Raw genomic sequence first — 16791 nt, forward strand, 5'->3', positions numbered from 1 at the left:
TTATCGTCCACTTCCTGACCGCTATTAGGGGGCCTATATATGACTGCTACTATTGTCCTTTTACCCTTGCTATTTCTTAGCTCCACCCATAAGGATTCCACCTCCTCTGACCCAATGTCCTTCCTTTCTATTGATTTTATATCGCTACTAACCATCATGGCCACACCTCCCCCTCTGCCTACCCGCCTATCCTTCCTATACACTGTGTACCCCTGGACATTCAGTTCTCAATCACATCCATCATGAAGCCACGACTTGGTGATTGCCACAATGTCGTATTTATTAACCTGTAGTTGTGCCACTAGGTCATCTACTTTATTCCTAATGCTACGTGCATTTAAATATAGTACGTTTAGTCCAGTATCTGCTATTGATTTTGTTGTACTTCTATTGTTCAGCAGATTATCCTGACTTTTCACCTGTCTATCCTTCTTACCACCTTCACTACATACTATCTTAGACATGTTCCTATATACCTCATCCTCTATCCTAACATTCTGCATCCTAACATCCTGATTTGTTGTACTTCTATTATTCAGCAAATTATCCTGACTTCTCACCTGCCTGTCCTTCTTTGCCATCCTCATTGGACTTGTTTCTATAAACTTCCTCCCATACCTTAGCATCTTGTAACCTAACATCCTGGTTTCCATCCCCCTGCCAGATCAGTTTAAACCCTCCCCTACAGCTAAATTAAACAAATTAAACTTATTGGTCTTCCAGCACTGTGAGATGTCCGTAGGGGAGTGGGCCGACTGGCACATTGCAGGCTGCAGGAGTACGTGTTGAGGGATGCACTGAAGCTGGGTGCAGCCAACGCAAGGGCTCGGTGGGGAAGGACTACAGTTTAGGGTTCTTCTGCCACCGCAGAGGGAGGGGCGGGGTCAGGTGAGAAAGCCCCTAAATGTTGTAAATACGGGACTGGGTAGCCCACAGGGAGCCACACGTGTGACATCGGTGCTGTTTTTTAAATACAAAAAGGGAACACTAATGAATGTTCTGTACAAGAATGTAAAAGCTTTGCACTGTTTTATAATTGCATATAGTTTGTCTTTTATTATGAATAAAGTTTATTTTGGAATATAAAAAAAATTAATTTTCTTTTGAATAATGACCGCTAGACTTGCAACTTGATGGAAAAAGAGGCAGAGATGAAATTAACACTCCTCTTCATAGGAGGAGGATTTCTGCTTGCTAATTGTTCTGAAATAACCTGCTGATTAACTGTGTCCACCCATCTTACAATGGTTTGGCAAGGAAGAGTTTTTAAATTAACAGATCTGAATACAGGTCAACATGTCCCAGTTTATTACTCCACTGGAGAAAAATCTTAAACCAAGAACTTCCATCAGGTCAAAAACAAAATACCATTAAACCTTGTTAGTCTGGCATGCACGGGACTTTGATGGTCCCAAACTGACAGATTTTCTGGATGATTGGATGTTAGTTCCAGTTAATGCTAAGGCTCACTTTTAAATTACATTTTTAAAAAATGTTACTTAATACAGTAGCATAATAAAATTTCCAGTGAACCCAATAAGTTTCAAGGGAGCACAGAATCCAAAGGCTTGGTGGGTTAGAGGGTGTGCAGGAACCAGGGGCCTGGTGTGTTAGAGCAAGTCAGCACTGGATGAGCTGGATGCCAAATCATTGGGATTTCCAAACAATTGGATTGCAGATTAATGAGTTATGCTGCACTGAGGATACTGGGTATGAGTGGAGGCAGGGAAAACATATTATTGCTCCGTTTACTTCTAACTACTCCCATGTCTAAATGACAAGAAATGCTATTTAGTTCTCCATATGTGCTGTCTGATATGCATTTTGTTTTTATATCTGTACCAGGAGTTTATAGACTTGCTTCCAGTAAATTGTTTCATGAAATCTGATGCACAATGAATATTTATTAGTTTTGTGAGATGCAACCACACTAAATAAATATAACTTTGCTCATTTTTTTGGACCTGTCTGCATTGCAAGCTTTCTTGAAGGGAGGCTGGTGATTGGTATCATTTATTCCATTAATCAACCACAAAGGTAACAGGTCACTCTCCACAACACAATTTTCCTTTCAGACAGCAGTTTAATGACATTGGTCATTGCTGTCTGCAGTTATCAGTGATTGGTTTTTATCCTCATTATCTAAATAATATTCTACATGCGAGTTTGTGCACCATTCATGCTTGTGGCCTGATCCACTGGCCAAAACATGCTGCATACACAGAATTACATTCATGATAGGCAGTGCGTTGAATGGTTAGTAGAAACTCTCGCAGGGATCAGCTAACATAAGGAACAGCACACTATTCAGAAACTCTACACTTCAACCTGTTTCCAGAATCACTTTGCAACATGCCAGAGTTGCACAAGTGGAAAATTACTCATGGGTGGGTGGATAGAGATCAGTGCCAAGTTTAAATGAACAACCTCAGTCAAAAAATCCAATTCTGGTTGCATCCGGAGCTGCACTGAGAGTTCTATTTTGTTTATTGGAGCTATCAAATTTAATTAAAACAGAAAAAAGTCCCCGCTTTATATCAGATTCGCACCCAGATACCACCCATATCCAATAATTCATAAATTTTCAGTCAGTGCTTTCCTCTCAGATCCATGATGGGCAAAGGTCCTTCCCCTCATCAGCATAATTTTCTTGATTTTTACTGCAGTACACATTCAGAAGTATTAGGAATTCTTTTGCAACACTGCACACATGTACCCATTTCTTAAGTGTGCCTGGATAATAAAGTTTGGCATCAGAGCAGAATCAAACCCTTTCCATATCTGATTTCTCAGCACATCTTGCAGGAGTTAATAAAGTCCAGTAAGGCATAGTAGAACTGGATAATTTAGCATCAATTTGCAAAGAGCCCAATTTGTCTCAAACCTAATTTAGTTGTCTCAATAAAGACCAAAAACCTAGCCTTTGACTGGCAATCTTATTCAGTTCCTAATTAATTTCGAACATTTACAGAATTAGATATGTGGGGAAGTTTTGTCATTGAGCAAAATCAAGCTGACAGCAATTGGTAGTTCCCTTTGAACCAAGTAAGCAATTCCTGCACTTACGTGGACCTATAGTTAGTCAGGGATAACTCAGGTCCACTCTACCAAGCTGCGGGACGTGCTGAATTTCCCTGGAACCTTTCCCCGGAAAATACTTCTGTGATCTAATGCCAGGCAGACTTGGCAAGGAATTGGAGGTCCCATTTTTTTTGAATGCAGACTTCCAACCTACAGATGAGAAGATAAATTTTCATTTTTTTTCCATTTTTATTTTCACATTTTAATCTTCCTTGGTACTTTAATGTGTTTTAGGAAAATACATATTTTAAAGTAGTAATTTTTATTTTTAAAATTATTAACAGCAATTTTAAAAGATCTTAACAATTTCTGAATACCAAAGATGTTTAGTAACTATTAAAAGTCCTTGCAGCTTTGACATGAGTTAAGACACTGTGCTCAGTCACAACTCCTGTTAAAGACCGTCAGGAAAATTTGAAGCTGGATCCTCAGTAACACACCAGCTGCAGTGTTGTTGCCATGAAGGCCTTGCTATCCAACTCCACATTCAATCCTCTATTTTAGGCCCATGTAAGTGTGGGCGAATGGATTTCAAAGGCTGCAGGCCAAACGCAGCTTGATTTGGCGCATCTTTTCACCAAGGATAAAACTATGTAACACAACAGGACGACCTGACAATCTGTTTAGGCACAATATAATATCTGTAAACAAACTGTTGGATGAACTCAGTGGGTCGAGCAACATCTGTGTGGTGAATAAACATATTCTATTTTCACTTGCTGCCGCAATTCTATTCCCTTTCCTGGTAAAGATCTCGATCCCATGCCAGGGTAATGCCTACTAAATCTGAGCCCAATTCTCCCTGTGACTTGGTATTGCTATTTGACGTTAGCATCATTGTAGATAAACCCAATGCCTGCAAGTGCATATCTTTCAAGGGACCCTGGATATTGAACAAAGCAGCGTGAATTTTTTGGCGACCCAAGAAAGACTGCAGAGAAGGGTCTCAACCCGAAACATCAACTGTCCATTTCCCTCCGTAGATGCTGCCTGACCCGCTGAGTCCGTCCAGCATTTTGTGTGTCGCAGCATGATTTTGCTTTCCTTTCTCAGCCCAGGATTCATGAGCTCACTGCTGAGCCCCTAATTCTGCAATAGTTGAGATTAAAAGTCTCCCATTCTTTTATTGACAATAAAATCATGTAGCAGATGCAAGTTGCAGACAAACACAAACCTGCCCTCGATGACTGTGATAACATCATTCATCTGAATTTGTAGTTTATCCAGTTCACTGAAGTCCTGCAGCGCTCGCATGTCTGTAGGCTGTGCCTATTTAATTAATGCATCTTATTAGGATTGAAGACACCAAAGTCAATCTTTGAAACAAGTTATTAACTTGAATGACATTTCAGACAATGAAACTTAAGAAGCAAGACAGGCTAATAGAAAAAAATGGGACCCATTTCAATCTATACAAAGAGGAGGGTCCAAAATCCATCATGGAAACATGGAAAATGTGCTAATTTGTCCATAGGAAGGGTGGATTGAAGAGTTAACCCAGGTTCCTCACACTTCCATCTGCAACAATGTGCATGAGGCAACTGGATGAGGCCTATGCCTTTCCAGGTTAAGGATTAGTAAACTGAAAAATCAAAGAGCAATAATTCATTTTAAGTTTAAAGCAACATGTAGAAAATTGTCTTTAATTTGAAATCTTTGCAGTAGATTCTGAAATGGCAGCACTCTGCTCCATTCGGCATAAAACCTGACAGCCTGCAGTCTCTCAGCAGTTTCACATTCTGACAGAGTCAAGCTACTTTCTTTCATCAACAGAATGTTCTGCATAGAGAGAGAAAAACTAATTTTAATTGAATTTATAATGCAGTCTTCTATGGACACAGGCTATTCTTATTGACTCTCACCTTCCCTCTCTTTGCTGACTGTGCTTGGCCCTGCTTCAGCTTTCAACTTGTTGAAACAAATATGAGCTCAATTATAATAGATCCCCATGCATTAGTACGTTAACACACCTCAATCAGAAAATCTCGGAGTGCCACAAATGTTGGTCTGTCCTCTGGTTTGTGTGCCCAGCACTGCAGCATCACATTGTAAATATCTTGTGGACAGTCTTCGGGCCTTTGCAACCTCTCACCCTCCTTATCAATTTTATGCAAAATCTGGAAGGGGAAAAAATTTGTAGTGTTATAACCTACAAACACAGTGGGCCAGAAGAAATAATAAAGAACCATAATCTCACATACAATCTATGAACAGAGCGAAGTGTACATGCATATACACATATATTGACAAACCATAATAAGAATGTTGTTCACAAAGTAAGAGTGAACTTTGTAATATCAATGTCATGCATATATAGTGCAAGTCCAGCATGAATACTTTGAAATGCACAAGAATTAAAAAAACAAATCCCTACAAACACAGTTGAGGCAAACAGAGATCAGAACATACTGGAGAATTTACATTTCTGGAGACACACATGCAGTGACTATCCTTTAATACATTTGGGGATACAGACCCAAAATAGTTATATACACTCATTCTAAGGCACATGCAGAGGACAATTTATATACAGCTGTACTATGCAACACATGCAAACACCTTTGATCCACAAAATAGCTCAGAGTATTCTGTATAAACACATAGTAAAAAATAAAACTGTATCCAGTACCTGACTCCCGTTGAGGCCTACCCAAGGCTCCTGACCGTATGTATACATCTCCCACAGAGTGACACCAAACATCCAGGTGTCGCTGGCATGTGAGAATGTTCGCGTTTTCAGACTTTCAGGGGCACACCTACAAAACAAACAGATCAAAGACATTTGATGACCATTAAAAAAAAGGCTTGTAAATGCATAAAGGAAGAACAGGAAATGCTCAGGGCAGCAAATATGGAGAGAGAAAAACACAGTTAACTTTTCAGGTCAATGACAATTTATCAAGACTAGGAAAAGTTAGGCATCAAACACATTTTAAGTTGCAGAAAAGGGGGAGAGGTGGAGAAAACAAAGAGTGACTCTGATGTGGTAGAGACCAAGGGAAATCACTCCCACTCTTACGTTTCTGGCTTCTTACACTGTTCCAACAAAACCCAACGTAAGCCCAAACGACAGCATCTCATTTTCTGAATAGGCACGTTATAGGCATTGGAACATAACACTGAATTCAACCATTTCAGCTCACCAGCCTTTCTAGTTTGGTTCTGCTTAAGGTCAGCAACCTGTAACATTTTTCTCTCCACATTTGCTGCTTGACCTGCTGTATTTCCAGTATTGCAGATTTGAAGCTTTTACAGTGTTTGGTATCTCTCAGCTCCAGCAGTGTTTTTCTATCCTCTCCTGTTCTCATTTGTCTCCTATTTACGTCCCCCATTAAATCAGCTTTGACTAATGTACCTTCACCTGTCTCTCTTAGCATCGTCGTCACTTGAATCATTTTATCTCTCAAGTTCTTCCAGATATTCCCCTTGTTCTCTCTCCATCCCTTCCCTTTCTCTGCCTTTTAAAGTGTTTCATTTCTAACTTTTCCTAGCTCTGATGAAAGGTCTTCAACCTGAAACATTAAATGTTTCCCTCTCCCCAGAAGTTGCCTGACCTGCTGTATACTTCCAGCATTTTCCACCTTTCAGATTTTCTAAAACTCTTGTTTTTTTTTTGCTTCTAAATACATGATTAGGGAGATGTTCTGGCTTTAAAATCAGTAGAATTAAAAGAGGTTATACGTTTATTTAGAGGCAAGTTACATAGCAACAGAAAGATTCATACTTGCAAGCAGTAATAACAAAGAAACATAATGAAAATTCTTTGGAATAGTTCACTCTCCTTAGTTGAAAACAATAATCAGATGAAATAATGCGCAGATAATTAAAAGTTGCAGAACAATAAATGCCACTGCTTCCAACAAGAAACTGAACATCAATAAAGTCTTCACATATTCTACCCAAGCAACTTGCAAATCACTTTATAAGGTGCAATGGCACCACCTGCAGGGAGAGTTGCTGTATACTGTGAAATGAGCATAATATCAGAAACAGAGCTTCCACATCTATGGAAAACCTGGTGTCCTTCGATTGTTGCTGGGCACAAGCTTCCTCCAAGAACACAAGGCAAGCATTCAAGAGGCATCAGAACTTGTAAAAGTAAAACAGCTCATGAGAATGGAGTGCCCTCTCTTTTATTTCCAATATGTCCCCAGGGTATCTGCCAGGATTGTAGTCTACAGATTTTCAATTTGGAAAACAAATGTGCATATTGCTCACTTAAAGAAGAATGAGTATATTATTCAGCAATAGACAGAACTAAATGCAACATGGAAGGTCTCAATTACTTTACTGCAACAAAAGATTTGAAGAGTAGATGTTTGGTATATTGGTAGTTAGAAATTTATGAAAGTCTTCTATAAAATAACAACATTCATGAGCTCTTCAGCGCAAGCATCAAAACTGTAGGGTACATAAATTCTCTTGTAAGTTACAGATTCAATAAAGGGGTGCATAATATATTAGTGAAGTAAGCAGTAATATACTTGTAAATTCTGTTGATTGATCTAATTGAACCATGCAATATCAGTTGCACAAATGCCTATCCCTCTTACTGGCATTGCAAAGTATAATGATGGAAAATACCCATTGCAACGTTCTTATAGAACAGTTTTGATCATAAAATTAACATGATACAGTATTTCTGCCCTTTCCTAAACAGCACAGGCATGCAACTTCATTTTACTGCACAGTTAGAAAGAAGTGCACAACATCACTACAGTTAGCATAGAAAATCCACATTCCAACCACATAGAACAAATACATTGCACCTCAAAGAACAGATACATGTAATGTTACTGAGCAGGTAGAACAGACAAACACACAACACAGTTAGCATTCATAACACAAAAATGTCATCACAGTGCCCAGTTAGAATAATAAAATGTAACATGACAGCATGGATATCCAGATAATAGCAATGCTATTACAATCACTGGAGATTAGGAGAATTAGAGGAGATCTCATTGAATTATACACAATTCTGACATGGCTCAATAAGCTCAATGCAGGATGGATATTTCTCCTGCCTTGTAGGGTGATGGGTTGTTCAGAATATTTTGGTGTAGTTTCCAACACATACCAGGCAAAAGGAACCTTGCGATGTTCCTGCATGACGTAATGATCATCATTCTGTGGAAGAGCCCTCATGAGTCCGAAATCTCCAATTTTCACCAACTCATTTGAGGCCAGTAAGATATTCCTAGCTGCCAGGTCTCGATGAATGAAGCGCTTAGACTCGAGGTAAGCCATGCCATTTGCTATCTGTACTGCATACTGGCACAGTGTTGAAATGAGAAAGTAGCCTTGGTTTTTTCTCAAACGATCCAGTAAAGAACCAAGTGGAGCCAGTTCAGTAACCTAAAAAGCAAGGTTAAAACTGTGAAAAAAATATCTGTTTAAATAATGTTAAATGCGCTTGGCCTGACAGCAAGTGCAATGGTTATGAAAATGCAGTTCTTCAGGCCTGCTTATTCCATCATATTTTACTTATAATAAATGGAGAAAAGCAATGCACTGTCAATTCATTTGGGAATCTAAAATCATGCAGTTTCCTCATTCCAAAGAGTGAAAATGAGGTTTGCCTGGTACAGCTGTGTAACCTCTGTGACACTACTTTTATTTTAGTCTCAGTGGAAAAAATCAATGTTCCCATCCTCCAATGATGAGTTTGTCCAGTTTCTATTCATTCTCAATGGACATAAATCCACAGGACTAAACTGCTTCAAATTAAATGCAACTGGTATTAATTTGGCAACTTACTCAGCGAGACCATAAATGATGAAAATGGAAACCTTACACTGCTGAACTTGCAATTCAGACACATTATCAGGATGAGTGAGTGGGAACAGAGATTGCAGCTGCTCTTGCTGTTACCGGTATAGGCCTAATCCTGTCAATGCTTGCAGTGGAAAACTACAGGCATTTTGTGACAGGAGCTACACATACCACCTTGTTCAATGGTAATGTTTACAAAAAGTAACTGAAGAGTAAAGGATGCAGAACGGAAATGGGGACAAATAAAAAAAATAACAGATAACTTTTGCCTAACTTTCTAAATTGCTCCTCACCATTTTCATTGGATGGGTCAGAACTACACCGTATAGACGGATAAGGTTGAGATGGTCCAGAAAATGCATGGCATTGACTTCTCGTATAAAATCATCCAGTGCATCGGGTTGATTTAATACATCTGTTTTCAAGCACTTCACAGCCACGTTCATCTGGTAAAAAGAACAAGTTAGCTTCAATTACCATTTGCTATTTTAAGCTGCGATCCAGAAGTGCCGAGTCTCTCTGTTAGCATAGAATAATAGAGCAACAACAACTAAAAGCCACAGGGGTTCTGTTTCACGTTGCAGATCACAATATAACAAAATTAATTTCCAAGGCAAATTGACAAAAAGAAATTCATTCCCACCATACTTGGGATTTCTATCCACCTTAGGTAGTATACATATAAAAAATATAGGACAGTAGCAGGCCACTTGCACCAAAAGGTCCATGCCAGCATCTGTGCTGCAGGCAAGCTTAGCTCTTCTTAAATGTAGCCATGCTACTCACCTCATTTTGATGGTGAGTTTCAAATCTTCATTGGGTGAAGTTTCAAATTCTTTAAATCGACTTATCAATGACCATTTATGCCCCGATTCTGATTTTACCCATGTGTAGAAAATTTTTCCAACTCTATTGAGTCTCAAAAATCACTCAGTTCAGGAGGAGATCGCCAGTTTGTTCAGTCTTTCCTGATATGGGTAACCTTTCACATCTGTATCATTCTAGTAAACTTAGGGCATGTTAATCATGGCCTCAAATCAAGAGTTTGTGCAAGATGCTTCAAGTTCCTTCAGCTTCAAGTTCCTAGGAGTGAATATCAGCAATAGCCTGTCCTGGTCCAACCACATAGACGCCATGGCCAAGAGAGCTCACCAGCGCCTCTACTTCCTCAGGAAGCTAAAGAAATTTGGCATTTCCCCTTTGACACTCACCAATCTTTAATCGATGTACCATAGAAAGCATCCTATCGGGATACATTGCGGCTTGGTATGGCAACTGCTCAGCCCGGGACCGCAAGAAACTGCGGAGTTGTGGACACAGCCTAGTGCATCATGGAAACCAGCTTCCCCTCCATGGAGTCTGTCTATACCTCTTGCTGCCTTGGTGAAGCAGCCAGCATAATCAAAGGCCCTACCCACCCGGGTCATTCTCTCTTCTCTCCTCTCCCATCAGGCAGAAGATACAGGAGCCTGAGGGCACATACCACCAGGCTCAAGAACAGCTACTATTCCACTGTTATAAGACTATTGAACGATTCCCTTAGGTGATGCGATGGAATCTTGACCTCACAATCTACCTTGTTTGACCCCGTATTGTTTTTACCCTGTACTACCTCAATGAACTGTGTAATGAATTGATCTGTACGAACAGTATGCAAGACAAGTTTTTCACTGTACCTCAGTACAAGTGACAATAATAAACCAATACCAATGGGAGGTGTATAACCAAGAAGGGAGACTTTAAGGGACAAGGTGCTAGCACCCATAAGCTACACTTGTGTCAAGGTCACAATTTCAGTCTGATTTTTCCATAGTAGCAGTTGGAAAAAAAAATTTTAACTGCAAGTGAATGGATAGTCTCGGAGATGCAAAAATCTCCATGTTGATTCCCTGGAAATTACAATGGGAAGTGCAAGTGGGACTGAAAGGTTAATGAGATTAGTCCTCAGCAATTAAGCTAGGATGGGATAAGAGACTGAGAGCAAGTGAGGGGAAGGGGGAGCGAAAGGAGAAATGTGCACGCGTCTGGCAAAACATGTAGGAAAACATACATTGGAAGAAAATTAATGCAGAAGCATGTTGAAGATTAGGATACACGTGACCTAGTCATACAATAAAACAGGGTTCATCATAATAAAGTGGAAAAACAATTGTGTTCTGATTAGTTTTCAGCCACTGAACTTTTTTTAAATTTCAGTCCAGTTTTTAAGAATCAACACCCCACAAATCCATACTTACAACTTTACCAGAAGGTGACTGCCAGTCACCCCGTCTGACAACTCCAAAGGATCCATCGCCCAGTTTCTCATGAAGTGTTAAATCTTTCTCACTGATCAAGCAGGTCAGTGACTGATTGCCTTCTGGTGTGGTGTGGCGGGTGGAGGAGTTGGTAGTTTGCGAAACGTTGTTCCTGGCTGAGGCTGGAACTCGGACTCGGGTCGCTTTCCACTAAACACACCTAGAAATGTACAAAACAGAATTATGGAAAGCTCAGTGTCCTACTAATGGGAAGTCATCCACTTTGGTTAAAAAAAAGTTTTTTTTGAATGAGTAAAGACTGACAAGTGTAGGTGTTCAGAGGACTTAGCTGTCCTTGGATACAAATCACTGAAAGTTAACGAGCAGATACAGCTGGCAATGATGAAGGAAGATGGTATATTGGCAACCACTGCAAAAGGTTTTGAGAACTAAAGTAAAACTTACTAACATTATATAGGGCCCTTGGAATGATGTGTACAGGTCTGGTCTGAAAATTGATAATTCCCATGGATATAATGACCTACATCTAAGAATTCTGATAGAAGTGGTGGATGGAAGCTCTGGTTGTCATCTAAAATTTTATATATTTTGGAATGGTTGCTGCAGATTGGTGGGGTGGCCAACATGATCCTGCTATTTAAGAGAGGAGGATGAGAGAAAACAAGGAACTACTGATCTGCTGACCTGACATTTCCAGAGGAAAAATGCTGGAATTTATGATTAAATATTTGGAATCATGACACTTAGGAAATAATAACATGATTAAGTCAAAATTAACTTATGAAAGGGAAATCATGTTTCACTAATCCAGTGCAGTTCTTTGAAGATGTATCTAAATTAGTTGATGAGAGGGAATGAATGAATGCTGTCCATTCGACTTTCGGAAGGTTTTTTTTCCCCAACGATCATACACAGGTTGGTGAACAAGCTCTCATGGAATTGGGCCTAACATCCAGGTGGGAATACACCAGGAATATTGCATTCAATTTTGGTCTCCTTAGTTAAAAAGAGGTACATCTGCTGCAGAGGAAGTCTATGAAGGTTCACTGCACTTGTTCCTGGATGGTTGATCTTCCATATGAAAGACCGTGTAGGCTAGGCCTCTAGAGCGAACTTCAAAACATAGAAAATTCTTAAAGGGTTCCACAGATACAGGGAAGATATTTCCACTGGATGAGCAGTTTCAAAATAAGGTAGTGGGCATTTAGGACAGAAATTAAGAGAAATTTCTTCTCTCATAGTGAGGTGCAATTTTGGAACTCTACACCCCAGAATGCTGCAGTTAGTTATAAATTACATTCAAAACAGAGGTGGTTATGTGTGTGGATGAAGAGATTTCTGGATATTAGGGGAATCAAGAGATGAGAGGATAGGTCAAGTGAATGATGTTGAGGTAGATCAGCCATGATCTTATTGAATGGAAGAGCAGTCTTGAGCGGGTGAATGGCCTAACACTCGCTCCTATTTCCTTACACAGTAGATGAAGGATTGATGTTTCCCTTGGACGCTGTGTCTAGGACCAGGGGGCTACCGTCTCAAAGTAGAGGCTAGCCATTTGAATGAGCAGGAATATCTTCATCCAGAAGGGTATAAACCTTTGGAATTCTCCACTGAAGAGGGCAGTAGAGCCTCTTCAGCTAAATTAAGATAGATTGATAAATTTTAGATACTAAGAGAATCAAAGAAGATGTGATCATGGAAAATGCTGCTGAGGTAAATGATCTTTTTGAATGGCAGAGCAGGCAGGAGGGGCCACATGGCCTACTCTTGTTTCTACTGCTTATATTCTAATGTGAATATGCACACTACAATTACAAAAATACAACAAATTTATTATATCTGCTTGGGGTTATTTAGGCTGTTGACTCATCAAATCATATGGGAAAATATTGCAGATAAACCCAGGTGGAAGAAAATGGGTAAAATTCAGCTTTGTCAAGGGCATAAAATAGGTGGCAGCGGCTTGGTTGTCAGTTTATACACCACCTTATTTTTCAAGCTGTGGACATTAATGAAACATAAAGTCAGGCAGGATGCATAACAGGGTGGCTGCCACCTGCTATGCAAACCCTGCCAAGTTTAATTTTATCCCCATTCAGACTATCTGCTCTTCACAGTTTTAAAAGCATACCAACAACCTCCACATGGCAAAGTATTTATCCCGATAATAAACAAATAAAGCTACTCTTCAACTCTCTCGAGAATTAATTATCTCTCTTTATATTTTAAAACTCCTGTTGCTGAATTGCAATTTCTATGGAAGGAGAACAAAATCAGAATGAACTTTCTTAAGAAAGTATTTTATAGCATATAGAGGATTCCAGCTTTCCTTTAACCACGATATTATTACTTTCAGAATGTGAAAAGTTATTTGACTATTTTTCACCTGCAATGTCAAACTGGATGGTTATTTAGCTTTAAATGAAAACAACTGCACCAGCAACTCACTGCAACCAAGTGTTATGGAAAAGAGGCTCAAACAGTATTAAACCTATCTATTCCAAACACTGAAAAGGTTACATTTCCATTCTACTGAGGCTTAGGTGTCCATTAGCTGACCATAATTACAAAAAGGAGGATCAAAAGATTTAGTCCTGTTACAGGAAAAGACTACTTGTTAAAAATAATGATGCTGTAAATAGGAGGCACTTTATTTATATTTGTTCTATACCAAGAATTCCTGAGACTTGCATTCACCCTGATAAAAGCAAGTGTTGATTTCATCACAGAGAAACTGAGATTTGTTGATTGATTGGTACCAGGACCTTGAGCTGCTGATTATACTATCAGTCACTGCTGCCAAAAATGGCAATATACAGTTGTAATTTTAGAAGATACTTAATCCTGGATTTCCTGTTTGTTTGTAATCTTGGCACAGAGACAGAGAGGGACAGATTTTAACCAAAGGTTGTTGGAAATACTGGGCCAAGCACAACATAATAGGAAAGCAATCACAGATTTTTAGTGCAGTCCAGGAAGTAACAGCTGATAACAGCTTGGTACAAAGCACAAACAACTTACACAAAACTGGAGTTCACTTTCATTAGCTCCAAAATATTCTACATTTTTTACTGAAACAAATCTATTGGATAGTTAACCTTCAAACAGGGTGCAACACCTCAGACTAAAGCTCACAAGTGAGCAATTACTGTAACTGTAAGGTAATTGCATTCATATAGTCCATTGACTGGAAGCAAAGATTAGAGATTTCTCCAACGTCCTTTTATAATCCGCACCCCCCCCCCCACCAAAAAAAGGAGTAAAATAAAAGGCTCCAGAGGAAAACTTATTTTCTGCCAAATCTTATTGCTATTGAGCTAAAACTATTGAAAATAGGTGTATGTACACCATTGAAAAATTGAAAATAGTGTAGGGACAAGAGTTGTAGTTTCTTGTGTCACCACTTATCAACTTAGAGGCTCCACCTCCAGCCTTCTCTCCCCCACCTGGCTCCATCTGCCCACCTGATTCCACCTATTGCCTACCTGCCTCAGCTTCACCCCTCCCTCTCACCTCTTTGTGCTGGCTATCTCCCCTCCACACTCTTGGTCCTGATGCAGGATCTCAACCCGAGTCGTCAATCATCCTTTTGCCCCCACAGATGCTTCCTGACCCACTGAGTTCCTCTGGCAGTTTGTTTTTTTTTTGCAATTTAGCAGTTTGACCTAATGCAGAGGTTGCCTCTCATTTAGAGACAGCAATCTTTATCAATTTGAACTGCTCTTCTTTTTAAACAGTCTCGTTAACAAGATCATTCAGTGGGGAAGCTACTAGAATAAAAGGTGACTTCTTTTGATTGACAATATAGCAATGCTAATCAGATGACAATTGAATATTCTATGTCAATGTTTGATTCCATAAAGGAATTTAAATCTTGCAATTTGACACAATTTACAGCATCCAGGTCAACTATATATTGTTGTTAAGGTTTCAAATCAAATAAGTCACAATTCCTTTTGACAATAAGGAGCTTTGTAAATCAATGCCAATATTGATCAGCTGCCAAGAGAATAATACTTTAAACTCAAAGTGAGAAATAAACAGTGTTTGTGGTGCAGCAATTTTAGGTACAGAGTGGGAATTCAACATTTAGACATGGGAATGCAGCTACACATATCTGAGTGTATCCAATCAGATTCAGATTATCAGCTGATATAACGACCTCCTGAAAGCAACCGTTGCCATATCAATCAAATAACCATGCTTCAACAGGAACTTTCAGGGAGATCAATGAAAATCACTGATCTTTGGCACAGTAAAAGCTCAATTCTGATTGTATGAGGCAAGTCAATTGAGGTAATGAAATTGATTCCCTGTTTATATTTAGAAGGACATAATTCCAAACCTCGGGCACAAACTCAAAACCCCATTATCCTGAATCATTGTTAACTGCATTCCCCAAAATACATGCCAAAACATGCATGTATACATCCACCCTGTCAAATGTCCAGCCTATTACCTTACCTTACCATAAAAAAAACAGCTATTTTATCAGATTTCTCCGCAATGGGATAATGGTTTTTGGCCACCTACATCTTGCTATCTTGTACTACAGATATTTCTTCATGTGTCAGCTATGACTCCAAGTATCAGCATGTAATTAAAAAATGAAACTAATGTCAGAAGGGTAGCAACCTTTTGCCTTTGCCCTCAAAAACGGCATTCTCTCCTTTTATGGGCTGATTTCCCCATTACATAGGGACTAACATGTTAGTGTATGGAGAACCATCCATAATTCAAATCAGTTATTGGGCAAAAGTCAGGGTAAGGACATGGAGCAAGCTTTAGTTGCATGGGCAGCCAATTAAAGATACACAGGAGCTGGGAATGAAGGTCACTCATCTTTTCAAGGTCAGCAAGGTCCTGAATTTTGTGGCGTTTGATGTCTAGGCCAAAAGTGTGAAGTAGCTTTGAATCTAGGTACATTTAGAAGAGCCCTTTAATAATCCAAAACAATGCCAGATACTGCAAAATTTGCATTTATATCTGACATTTTCTCATACTAAACAGAGAAGACAATATCCGAAGTAATTACGTACTATATTTTTAGAAAAGAGCTAGAATTTGGAACTCATTTTACAGTAGATACAACAATTATACATATATCAACATCACAGACATACCTTGCTCATCCAAGATTTGCGCTTGCAAATGGCCCTTCTTCGTTTTACAGCTTCCCATAGCCTCCTCTGGCCTGTGTACACACAAACATGTTAATAACTCATGAACAGTTCAACAAAAGCCACAAAATGATAACTGGTGACATAAACACAGACGTAAGTTGTTAAAATTGCCAATCCACCTGGCTGGATGTAATAATAATGAACTTGTATTTAACTACATATTTCACACAAGTAACCAACTGGCTACCGCAAATGAAATGCTCCTTCCAAACCATTCCATCCTACGATTTTTACCTCATTCATGGCACACTAAGCTACTTCTATAAGGATTTTGTTTACATTAAGGATTCACTTTTACAACACAATTAACTGAGATCCTGAGGATGTTAAGTGCACAAAATAATAAGTTTTCTAGCTAGGTTATAAGATAAAGTACACAGCCCACCAAATACTCATGTACCCCAAACCTTAAGTTAATAATTCTTAAAAGGTGATACCAGAGAGTAAGAAATGGAGTCAAAGTGAATTCTGATTGTGCACAAGGTGGAAAACAC

The 16791-nt window shown here is 39.2% G+C and overlaps 1 protein-coding gene across 1 annotated transcript in view; it reads right to left on the reverse strand.

Moving 5' to 3' along the window:
- The window catches only part of LOC127571670 (activated CDC42 kinase 1-like), a 115454-nt gene that overhangs the window by 45395 nt on the left and 53268 nt on the right, over positions 1-16791 (reverse strand). Inside the window, 8 exon segments of the mRNA XM_052018257.1 lie at positions 4256-4350; positions 5052-5198; positions 5711-5837; positions 8162-8439; positions 9150-9302; positions 11094-11221; positions 11224-11309; positions 16236-16308. Coding sequence (XP_051874217.1) covers positions 4256-4350; positions 5052-5198; positions 5711-5837; positions 8162-8439; positions 9150-9302; positions 11094-11221; positions 11224-11309; positions 16236-16308 — 1087 coding nt within the window.

Source organism: Pristis pectinata, chromosome 6, assembly GCF_009764475.1.
Source record: "Pristis pectinata isolate sPriPec2 chromosome 6, sPriPec2.1.pri, whole genome shotgun sequence".
Classification (NCBI taxonomy): Eukaryota; Metazoa; Chordata; class Chondrichthyes; order Rhinopristiformes; family Pristidae; genus Pristis; species Pristis pectinata.